The sequence below is a fragment of the Triticum aestivum genome, chromosome 7A, assembly GCF_018294505.1.
Source record: "Triticum aestivum cultivar Chinese Spring chromosome 7A, IWGSC CS RefSeq v2.1, whole genome shotgun sequence".
In the NCBI taxonomy this organism is placed as follows: domain Eukaryota; kingdom Viridiplantae; phylum Streptophyta; class Magnoliopsida; order Poales; family Poaceae; genus Triticum; species Triticum aestivum.
The window spans coordinates 710,684,103-710,696,676 of NC_057812.1; the positions used below are offsets into that span (position 1 = coordinate 710,684,103).

Below are 12,574 nucleotides of genomic sequence, written 5' to 3' on the forward strand. Positions count from 1 at the left end.
ATGTTTGCAAATAAGCTCTTAAGATAAAACTCATCAGTTAAGTGAACTAACAAACCTGGCCTATACAATAACATATGTGTCATAGGGGAGTGGCTATCTGTAAGTTGTCTATGATGCCAGCCAATTTTTTTCTCCCGCTCCTCCTCTTGCTCCTGGCTCCCTTCTTCCTTCCCTTCATCTTCGACATCCCTTCTTTCTCTTCCGACCATTCGCGTCCATGCTTCTCCTATGGTTGCAATTGGCGCGTATTGCTACCACTCATCGCCTCATCCTTGCCCCTGGCAAGGTCGTTGTATAATCCAACCAGTAGTTAAAAAAAAGCCCTACCTGCACCTATCAAGCCCCCACCTGAGATGTCATGACCGGTCCCGTCGTCTACGACTTCGGCTCGTTCTAGGCTCGACTCGTCGTCGGCTCTGCACCTTGCCGCGGCTCGTGGCAAGCCCCCATCTCTGCCTCAGGGTCGCGCCATCTAGAAATAAACTGACACGAGTTACAAATTCAGGCAACTTACTGCTAGCAAATGCGGTGTCATAGATCAACGTCCATCTAGTACATTATTCAAACCATAGATGACACAAACAATTTCTACAACTATATTTTACACGGTGGAACAAGAAAGCTCGTGATACTTAAGTTTGCGGTCAAACAAAAGTGGAGTTATGACCGCATTTTTATGACCCACTATTAAGTGGCAATGCATATTTCAACCGAACATGGAAACTACCTCTAGTTGACCCATTCTGTGACTTATATTTAAATTAATTCTAGATGCTCAATAGAGTATGAAGTGTGAAAATGCATTTTGCCCCCAGTGACATCGGGCCTGGTATCTAGCCCGCACATCTGCGTCCTGATTGCGATGCATGCCCTTTTTGGCCTTCGTATTCATTACAGTGTAGACCATATCAATTATAGTTCGGGATTTCACACAATCTACATGCCCCTCCCCCGCCCGTGGTTTCCTTATGTTCACAGGCTTGAGGGACATTGGACATGGCCTCATTCACAATTATGGTTTTACAACATAAACATAAGTTGGACTTAAAAAGATGTTTCGGGACTTTATTGACAAGATAACATAAAATTTTGGGCAGGAGATCATGTTCAAGCATTGCAACAATTAACGATGAAAATTAAGCAAGTATTTGTTGGAATTGAAGATTGCCTGTCCAATGAACCGTCAGCTACCCGCTAGTCCACAAGACAGTGATTACAACTTAATCCAACACGTGAAACAAAAAAAATCAACATGAAAAGATCATCAAACGTCCGAAGGGAAGTAGGACCAGCCACCTCCTCACCGAGGTCCGCATCCAGAGCGCGCCAAACAGCATCACCGCCGCTTGGCCTTACATAAGTGCAACACGAGATGTATATACCGGTTGGAGTTGGGGTTCTCTTCTTCCCCGATCCGTGGATATCGCTTTCTCCGTTCCGGCAAGGGCACATAACTCCAGCGCCGGCAACGCCGACGCACGCGCAATCGACATGTGCGGGGTAGGGAGGATGAAGGACTCCCGAGGAGTGGACTGTATTTTCCTTTTCTTCTAGGGTTGTGTACTGGTGTTTGATTTCGGCTCTTCTGGAAAAAGGAAAAAGGAAAAAAGAAAGTTACCTCCTTTTTTCTTTGGCGTGGCGTGTCTGACAACCCTGTCCCACCTCCTCATCGCCTCCCTGTCCAAGCCGCGTGGCTGGGCTGAGAAACCCAGGCTGAGCCGCACCGCACGGCACGCCCACGCCCGGCCGGCCCATCCCCCCCACTCCCACCAACGCCACGGCGAAGAAGCTGCTGGGTCTGGGAGGGTGGCGTTGACAGTTAGATTCGCCACCGCCGCCTCCGCCTCCGCCCCCGCCCCCGCCCCAGCTCCAATCTCTCCCTCCCGGGACCGTCGGCGCGGAGGACTCCGCCCCACCCCGCCCCCAGCTCGATCCCGCCGCCCCGCCCCGCCCCGCCCCGGAGGAGGGGAGGCAGCGGGCCCGGCGATGGCGTCGTCGTCGTCGTCCGCGGCCGCGAGGAGGACGCCCCGCGGCCGCCCCCCGAAGCACCGCCACGACGGCACCTCGCCGCTGCCGCTCGGCATGGACTGGAGCCCGCCCCCCAAGCGATGGGTAAGCAGCTCCCGCGATCCCCCTCCCCCCTCCCGCCTCGATCCCGCCCGCGCTCTGATCCGTCCGTGGGCCGACGCCGCGCCGGCCGGCCCGGTGGCGCCGGGTGCTTCTGATCCTGCGCCGCGAGCGTCAGATTTGTTCGATTCCGCTGCTGGATTGCTTCTACTTTCGTTGCTCTCCACCCGATCGCCCGAGCGGGCGGCGAGCAGGGTTTCAGCTCGATTTCGTTGCGTATGTGCGGTCCGCGGCAGCAGCTAGTTAAGTCCGCCGATGTATTTAATGTTGGGGATAGGATCTATCTGCATTGGGATTTTGCGAATTAAGTGTTGCCAAGTTGCCTGCGGTTACTGATTCAGTGACTAGTGATTTGGAGCTTGCCCCAGGCTAGGGTCCAGACTTCTGAATATCAACAAGTTGGGTTTACGAATTTTACCAGCCTGTTGGGCTTATGAATTTTATCGGCCTGAGTGGGCTGTAGCTTCGCCTGCCGAGCCTATGTCTGATAGTTGCATTTGAGTGCATAACTAGGTTAATTCATCTCATGGTAGATGTAGGTTTGGTCCTTCTTTTATTATTCCGAGCGTGCTATTGAATTGACCTCTTAGGCCTGCCTATGTTGTGTGCTGATCATGCCTGTACCCCTGTTTGAGCGACAGACATCCTTACCGTGCATTCGCCAGAAATGGTCTTACACAACCAACTGAATAACGCCTTTGTACTCAAAAACACCTTGGTTAATACACTGAGAATCCCTGACCCTTATTACTAGGGGTTGCGATCCTCTGCAGTAACGCACCATGCAGTATGGTTGCTGCATATTTTTTTTGCCTAATCCCATGCATTGAATTTGTTCCCACCCAAAAAGGAAAGAAATTAACTGCTATGCACAACCAAGCGGATATTTTGTTTAATTAGCAAAATTTAGTAGTGCGTACGCAATTAGGAAGTTGCATGAAGAGTGAATTATTTTTTAGAACAGGTTCCGTCGCAAAGATGAGGGTGTTACCAACAGAATGCTCTGTACATTATCTGAGTCTTCTTACAAGCTCATATTTATTGCCTGCACGCAGGAGGGAAGGAACACCGTATGGCCACATAACCCTCAAACAGGCTGGAGTTACTGTGTGACTATACCTTCTTGGATTGCTCAAACACCCGAAGCCGGTGTAGCCTCTGACAACTTCTTGAAATCTATAGTTGTGAGTATCGTTTATCTTTTACCCTCTTGTTTTTCTCACTTATGTCGGTCCAGGAGTTTAGTCAATCAATTTTGTTACATGTCTGCAGATAGTAATTGACACGTCACCAGTATTAAAACTTCGTGCTATAACAAAATGAGCTAGTTGGAAATACAAGTGATAAAATTTCGACAGATCAATAAAAAGACAAAAATGGTTTGGCATTTATCAAGCCTATATCGAAGTTTTACTTAAGGGCTATCTAAGTTCATATCATGTGCATGTATTAATAAAATTTAGTATATCATGGAGACATGGACTTAAATTTAAGAATTCCAAGTTGTAGATGATATCTTGCATGTCACATTGTTCTATTTTTTGGCCTCATAGGCTTAGGACACAAATTTGCTTGTGGTCTTGCTTCATCTAAATGTTCCTGTTTTTCCATGACCTTTCTTTAATGCCCATAAAGGACAGTTTTACAGGATACATGTTGGTATACAATCACCAGAAGGCGTTAGCTCTAGCCATGGAGTTCTTCGAAGGTTTAGTGACTTTCTAAAGTTGTGCTCTGATGTAAGTTAATACAACTGTTGCTATGTTATTGTTTCACATGTCTTACATGTTAAAGCCGTGGAGTGCATTTTGTGATTTTATGAGTGTACTCTCGCTTCTCACCCACACAATGTGCATTCAGATAGTTGGTGCAGTGTCATTTGCTTTCAAGTGCATGCATATTTCTTGAGTATAACAATTGTATGGCATATTTCCATATTTGATGTGTTCCTGATAGAAGAAAGGATGACTATGTGCTTTGTAATGCTATAATGCAAGATTTTGTTTATATCATCACTCATCATGCTACAATTCTCCCATATTTCAGCTTAAGCGTGCTTTTCCCAGAAAAGACATCCCCCCTGCTCCACCGAAACATGCCTTCTTAAGAATAAATTCAAGCAGGTTGCTTCTAGAAGAGGTTAGCTGTACCCATTGTTAATTGCTACATTCTGTTGTGCTTTGCCTTTTGAACTTGTGGTTCTAAAAATGTTTTGGTTGCAGAGAAGGAATACTTTGGAGGAGTGGATGCAAAAGCTACTTTCTGATATTGACTTATCAAGAAGTGCTCATGTTGCTGCTTTTCTTGAACTTGAAGCCGCCGCACGCTCATGTATGTGCATTGGTCCATATTGAAGTTTTTTTTCTGTGTATGCATTGATCCATGTCTTGATTGTGCGTGCTGAATATCATAATCGACAATTGAATTCTTCCATTTTACTGAATTCAGATTTCCAAGATTGGAATCAGCGTCCCCCCGAAGCAGGTACTTCAGTAAAAAGCAGTACAGACTCTTCTCGTCATTCTGATGATCCTGGTTCAGGTGCTCTCTCTGAGTCCAGTCAAATAAACCCGGTACTTGTTCGTAGCATCAGTCTGACAGGAGTAACTGGTAACGGTGTGCTGGGAGAATCTATATCAGGTCAGTCTGATCAGCATGCTGGTAGTGTGTCAAAAAGCAGGAAACAGGGTCTTGTCTTTTCGGAACATGATGGAAGGAATGGTTCAGTAGAGTCTTCCAAGGGAGTAGTTTCTGAAGAGGATTGTGATTCTAACCCTGGTCATGCTCGGAAGGATTCTTCTGAAAGTTTAGGCAGTGATTTGAGTTCTTTAAGAGGAAGTGAATTGTCAACTCCAGGGGCTAGTAGTTCCCCATGGGATGGTCCTGTGGATGTCCCAAGTGGTGTGGATGGACATAGTCAAACAGAAAGTCTTGCTGGTGTAGATATGCAGTTTTTGTATGATATGGATGCCCAAGTCATCCTTCCAACTGATCAAAGACAGAAGTTGAGTAGACTTTTGGTAACCATGCAAAGAAGAATCGGGACAGCAAAAACTGATATGGAGGATCTCATAGCACGCCTAAATCAGGAAGTAGCAGTCAAAGATTATCTTTCCACAAAGGTATCACTTTTTATCTGATATTTAACTTATATGCTTTAGTGTAAATCAGGCTCTTGGTATTACAGGATTAGGCCAAGTGTCTTTTGTTGCTTTTATGCGTTTTTCATTGGCATTCAGTGGACTTTCTTGGGCCTCGTATAGTTATTATGTGGCTTCTAGGTACTTTCCTTCCACTGATGACTTCTGATGCAGGTAAAAGACTTGGAGGGTGAGTTGGAAGCTACAAAGCAAAAAGGCAGAGACACATTACATCAAGCTATCTTAGCTGAAAGAGAGAGGATTACCCAGATGCAATGGGATATGGATGAGCTTCGCAGGAAGTACTCTGAGATGGAGTCAAACCTGAAGGCGGAACAAGTCAGTTTTTTCACTGTTCCTGTGCCTTAGCATTTCTTAATTCATCATATTATGAGGATTCTGATTATCTTCCTCTATTTACTTACAGGATGAGAAAACTCGTGTGGAGTCAGAGAAAGCAACCGCCAGTGGTAATAGAGAAGAGTTAGCCGAAGAACTTGAAACGAAACGAAAAGAAGTTGAGAGTTTGCAACGGCAGCTTGGAGAAGTTGAGGCAAAGTCTAAAACAGATATGAAGGTTCTTGTTAAAGAAGTCAAGTCCCTTAGGAATTCTCAAAGAGAGATGAAGAAAGTGCTGAATCAGTATGTTGAGGAGAAGACTGAACTAGAGGTACTCGTAAAATTATAATCCATTCCTCCTTTGAGAATTGCAACAATAGCAATATTTAACATCGGTAGAGGCTTGCTGCCACCAGATTAACCCTGTTATGCCTGTTTACACCTTTAAACCAATTATTTATATGCCAACTCATCAATGTTTCCTTAACAGTATCCTACTTGTATGTGATCAGTGTTTCTCTCTCTCTAATTTTTAGTTATTTTCCATTTGTTCAGAGGATTATTAATAGAGAGAAGCAGCGGTCAGCACGTGTGAAGTCATCCCGTGAAAAAATGCTTCATGAATGCCGACTGCTCCGTGAGCGTCTACAAGAATGTAGTGCTAAATTTCTTGCAGAAGAACAAGATAACTTGCCTGTTGACCCATCATCTTTGCCTGATGCACTAGACCTTCTGGCGACGTCTGACAATAGAATACGCCTTCTTGTTGCTCAGGTAAATTTTCTTCTTCTGGTAGGCTGTTTTCATTTGACATGAAGGCCTGCTTTGTCAAACTCCAGCTCTAGCTTGTCGTATAGAAGCCAAAGTCGTAAATTGGAGCTCGAGTTCCAGTTGAGAACTTGGACCATTGGAGTCCTGCTTTTGTATTAGAAAGACTTTACTTACAGATCATTTTTGGTTCGGAGCTGCAGCCGTCATTGAAATAGCATTTCTTTTAACTTGAAAGTACTGTAGCTAGACTTCCCTCGTTCCAAGTTTTGATCATGAATGTGTTACCTGTCTGCTAATTAGTACAGTCTGGAACATGCGCAATCAATCTCAATATCTTAATGTACGTACTTACTATCTTTCCTACTGATTTAAAATGTGGGGAAAATCCTTGCTTTACGTTGATGTCTGTAGGCTCAGCATCTAGCACTGGATGACGAACAGGGGGGCTCTTCCGATGATGGCGAAAATTCCGATGGTAAATCCTCAATTACCATGGGCAGCGAAGACTCAAGCCTCACCGATGAAGAGACAACAAAGATGTTATCTGACCTGCTCATCGACAACGCGCAGCTGAGGATGCACCTCAACTCCGTGATCCGCAACGCTGTAAATACCTCCGTGAAACTGGAGAAAGAAGACGCCGACGGAGTCGTCCCAAAAAAGACGGTCCTCAACTGGCTGCTGGACAGATAGAAACACCGGTGTATATATCCTTGTGAATTAGCTCCCCTAGTTATGCGGCCTGACGAGAGTTGATATGATGAGTATACTGCCAGAGTAACAGCAGGAGGAGTCTCACACTGTCCTGCCCCCTCTGGTCTCGGCGTGGAGGCGGTACTGTCGTGGTGTTGTATTATTGCTTGTTGACGTGGAAAATCCATGGGAGGATAATATATATATTTAGATGGATATGGGGAGGGTTTTTCGGTGCTGAGTGATGATGATAGAGAGAAAATAAACAAGTCCCCATTTTGTGCCATGCTTCTATATATGTAATTGCAAAGCTGCTGGTATACATGATTGCTTTATCTCTGTGTAGATGTTTGAGGTGGTGAGGTGAGAACTCCACTGCGCAGTTTGCTCCGGACCAATCTTCTTCCATGGAGTTTTGCGCTGTTTTGACTTTGTAACTGAGAAAGAATTGTGTTCTCTCATGGAGCATTCTGCATTCGGCCGAGCTGTTGATAAGCTGCATCTTGAATTGCTGTGACCAGTTATGAATATGTTTTTCTGTTTCCTGCTAGAAGCAAAATGGTTTTGCATGAAACCTAATGAACTTCACGTTTGCTCTTGAAATTCTTGAAAGTCATTCTAGAATTGAAACTCATGTAGCATCCTGCATTCCGCTGCATCTTGATACTTGTGACCAGTTGTGAATATGTTTTCTGCTTCATGTGAGAAATTAAAGTTTTTTTTGCACGAAGCCTAATGAAATTCGCATTTGTGCCTGAAATTCACGTGATAAATGAAATGTTTCTTTTGTGAAACCTAATGATTCATGTTTGCTATTCTTCAGTCGTTTGGAGAAAAATCCCTTTAGAGCACCGAGACGTCCGGGCGTGTTGAGTATCTGTGAGGAGGGGGGCAGAGGGACAGTCGGGGCATCGGCAGAGGAGGCGGTGCAGCTACGACGCCGACCACGGGGTGGTGGGATTGGCTGTGGACGGCGGTGATTGGCGGGTGACGACGATGTTGGGTGGGATAGCAAACCAAACGACTTATTCAGCCAAAAAAAATGTTTCTTAAGCTGACCTAGCTTGAAAAATGATCTTATATTATTGTACGCAGGGAGTAGAATCTTTCATTCCCCGGTTCAAACACATGATAGTAAAGAAAACAAGAATATGAAAAATGTAGGAACTGCGAGTGGCCGCATGTCTTGCAAATTCATACATGAACCACTGATCTGGCCCGTGGCCGCTTTGCCTCCCGCATCGGAGCGTCACGCGATGTGACAACGACGTCTGGTGGCCGTTGCTGGAAAGAAGGGATGCGACCACCCGCGAGTGTGGCGCCCGATGACATGACCCGCGGGTGGCCGCATCGGGCTACATTGGTCTTAATTTTTTTGTTTTTAAACCCTTTCGAATGAAAAGGAGGCCCCCGATCCTGCTGCTTCCTGTGTGTGCACGTGTTTTTTTTTGTTTTTGTTTGTTTATAATAATGGGAAGTGATCTCTGGTCGCGGCGGTGATTGAAAAATGAAGGAATCATTTTCTTTCGTTTCGAACACTAGGCCTCCTTTGGGTTGGAGGAATTATGTAGGATTTTCATAGGATAGGATTTCTATAGAAAAAAATTCCTTCAGAGCTCTTTGATTTGTAGGAATGAAATCCTATTTCTATGAAGGAATTCTTCCTATCCTCCACATTTCATAGGAAAATAAACATTAGCCTAGAATCAGTGAAAAAAATCCTATGGTGTGAACTTTGGTTTGTAGGAATGAAATCCTATTTCTATGGAGGAATTCTTCCTATCCTCCACATTTCATAGGAAAATAAACATTAGCCTAGACTCAGTGGAAAAAATCCTATGGTGTGAACTTTGGTTTGTAGGAATGAAATCCTATTTCTATGGAGTAATTCTTCCTATCCTCCACATTTCATAGGAAAATAAACATTAGCCTAGACTCAGTGGAAAAAATCCTATGGTGTGAACTTTGGTTTGTAGGAATGAAATCCTATTTCTATGGAGGAATTCTTCCTATCCTCCACATTTCATAGGAAAATAAACATTAGCCTAGACTCAGTGGAAAAAATCCTATGGTGTGAACTTTGGTTTGTAGGAATGAAATCCTATTTCTATGGAGGAATTCTTCCTATCCTCCACATTTCATAGGAAAATAAACGTTAGCCTAGACTCACTGGAAAAAATCGTATGGTGTGAACTTTAGTTTGTAGGAATGAAATCCTATTTCTATGGAGGAATTCTTCCTATCCTCCACATTTCATAGGAAAATAAACATTAGCCTAGACTCAGTGGAAAAAAATCCTATGGTGTGAACTTTGGTTTGTAGGAATGAAATCCTATTTCTATGGAGGAATTCTTCCTATCCTTCACATTTCATAGGAAAATAAAAATTAGCGTAGACTCAGTGAAAAAAATCCTATGGTGTGAACTTTGGTTTGTAGGAATGAAATCCTATTTCTATGGAGGAATTCTTCCTATCCTTCACATTTCATAGGAAAATAAAAATTAGCGTAGACTCAGTGAAAAAAATCCTATGGTGTGAACTTTGGTTTGTAGGAATGAAATCCTATTTCTATGGAGGAATTCTTCCTATCCTCCATATTTCATAGGAAAATAAACATTAGCCTAGACTCAGTGGAAAAAATCGTATGGTGTGAACTTTGGTTTGTAGGAATGAAATCCTATTTCTATGGAGGAATTCTTCCTATCCTCCACATTTCATAGGAAAATAAACATTAGCCTAGACTCAGTGGAAAAATCCTATGGTGTGAACTTTGGTTTGTAGGAATGAAATCCTATTTCTATGGAGGAATTCTTCCTATCCTCCACATTTCATAGGAAAATAAACATTAGCCTAGACTCAGTGGAAAAAATCCTATGTTGTGAACTTTAGTTTGTAGGAATAAAATCCTATTTCTATGGAGGAATTCTTCCTATCCTCCACATTTCATAGGAAAATAAACATTAGCCTAGACTAAGTGGAAAAATCCTATGGTGTGAACTTTGGTTTGTAGGAATGAGATCCTATTTCTATGGAGGAATTCTTCCTATCCTCCACATTTCATAGGAAAATAAACATTAGCCTAGACTCAGTGGAAAAAAATCCTATGGTGTGAGCTTTGGTTTGTAGGAATGAAATCCTATTTCTATGGAGGAATTCTTCCTATCCTCCACATTTCATAGGAAAATAAACGTTAGCCTAGACTCAGTGGAAAAAATCCTATGGTGTGAACTTTGGTTTGTAGGAATGAAATCCTATTTCTATGGAAGAATTCTTCCTATCCTCCACATTTCATAGGAAAATAAACGTTAGCCTAGACTCAGTGGAAAAAATCATATGGTGTGAACTTTGGTTTGTAGGAATAAAATCCTATTCATATGGAGGAATTCTTCCTATCCTCCACATTTCATAGGAAAATAAACATTAGCTTTGGTGTGAACTTTAGTTTGTAGGAATGAAATCCTATTTCTATGGAGGAATTCTTGCTATCCTCCATATTTCATAGGAAAATAAAAATTAGCGTAGACTCAGTGAAAAAAATCATATGGGGTGACCTTTGGTTTGTAGGAATAAAATCCTATTCATATGGAGGAATTCTTCCTATCCTCCACATTTCATAGGAAAATAAACATTAGCCTAGACTCAGTGGAAAAATCCTATGGTGTGAACTTTGGTTTGTAGGAATGAAATCCTATTTCTATGGAGGAATTCTTCCTATCCTCCACATTTCATAGGAAAATAAACATTAGCCTAGACTCAGTGGAAAAAATCCTATGGTGTGAGCTTTGGTTTGTAGGAATGAAATTCTATTTCTATGGAGGAATTCTTCCTATCCTCCACATTTCATAGGAAAATAAACGTTAGCCTAGACTCAGTGGAAAAAATCCTATGGTGTGAACTTTGGTTTGTAGGAATGAAATCCTATTTCTATGGAGGAATTCTTCCTATCCTCCACATTTCATAGGAAAATAAACGTTAGCCTAGACTAAGTGGAAAAAATCATATGGTGTGAACTTTGGTTTGTAGGAATAAAATCCTATTCATATGGAGGAATTCTTCCTATCCTCCACATTTCATAGGAAAATAAACATTAGTCTAGACTCAGTGGAAAAAATCATATGGTGTGAACTTTGGTTTGTAGGAATGAAATCCTATTTCTATGGAGGAATTCTTCCTATCCTTCACATTTCATAGGAAAATAAACATTAGCCTAGACTCAGTGCAAAAAAATCCTTTGGTGTGAACTTTAGTTTGTAGGAATGAAATCCTATTTCTATGGAGGAATTCTTGCTATCCTCCATATTTCATAGGAAAATAAAAATTAGCGTAGACTCAGTGAAAAAAATCATATGGTGTGAACTTTGGTTTGTAGGAATGAAATCCTATTTCTATGGAGGAATTCTTCCTATCCTTCACATTTCATAGGAAAATAAACATTAGCCTAGACTCAGTGGAAAAAATCATATGGTGTGAACTTTGGTTTGTAGGAATGAAATCCTATTTCTATGGAGGAATTCTTGCTATCCTCCATATTTCATAGGAAAATAAAAATTAGCGTAGACTCAGTGAAAAAAATCATATTGGCGTGAACTTTGGTTTGTAGGAATGAAATCCTATTTCTATGGAGGAATTCTTGCTATCCTCCATATTTCATAGGAAAATAAAAATTAGCGTAGACTCAGTGAAAAAAATCATATGGCGTGAACTTTGGTTTGTAGGAATGAAATCCTATTTCTATGGAGGAATTCTTGCTATCCTCCATATTTCATAGGAAAATAAAAATTAGCGTAGACTCAGTGAAAAAAATCATATGGCGTGAACTTTGGTTTGTAGGAATGAAATCCTATTTCTATGGAGGAATTCTTGCTATCCTCCATATTTCATAGGAAAATAAAAATTAGCGTAGACTCAGTGAAAAAAATCATATGGCGTGAACTTTGGTTTGTAGGAATGAAATCCTATTTCTATGGAGGAATTCTTCCTATCCTCCACATTTCATAGGAAAATAAACATTAGCCTAGACTCAGTGGAAAAATCATATGGCGTGAACTTTGGTTTGTAGGAATGAAATCCTATTTCTATGGAGGAATTCTTGCTATCCTCCATATTTCATAGGAAAATAAAAATTAGCGTAGACTCAGTGAAAAAAATCATATGGCGTGAACTTTGGTTTGTAGGAATGAAATCCTATTTCTATGGAGAAATTCTTTCTATCCTCCACATTTCATAGGAAAATAAACATTAGCCTAGACTCAGTGGAAAAATCCTATGGTGTGAACTTTGGTTTGTAGGAATGAAATCCTATTTCTATGGAGGAATTCTTCCTATCCTCCACATTTCATAGGAAAATAAACATTAGCCTAGACTCAGTGTAAAAAATCCTATGGTGTGAACTTTGGTTTGTAGGAATGAAATTCTATTTCTATGGAGGAATTCTTCCTATCCTCCACATTTCATAGGAAAATAAACATTAGCCTAGACTCAGTGTAAAAAATCCTATGGTGTGA

General features: G+C 41.9%; 1 protein-coding gene across 1 annotated transcript; it reads left to right on the top strand.

Moving 5' to 3' along the window:
• Nucleotides 1-1,771: 1,771 nt before the first annotated feature.
• Nucleotides 1,772-7,409, top strand: LOC123149576 (PX domain-containing protein EREL1). Its single transcript, XM_044569260.1, has 10 exons — nucleotides 1,772-2,112; nucleotides 3,183-3,311; nucleotides 3,768-3,866; nucleotides 4,174-4,266; nucleotides 4,350-4,458; nucleotides 4,576-5,249; nucleotides 5,442-5,606; nucleotides 5,695-5,937; nucleotides 6,162-6,380; nucleotides 6,789-7,409. Exons 1-10 carry the CDS (start codon nucleotides 1,987-1,989, stop codon nucleotides 7,068-7,070), a joined length of 2,139 nt encoding a protein of 712 aa, XP_044425195.1. The 5' UTR covers nucleotides 1,772-1,986; the 3' UTR covers nucleotides 7,071-7,409.
• The last annotated feature ends 5,165 nt before the right edge of the window (nucleotides 7,410-12,574 follow it).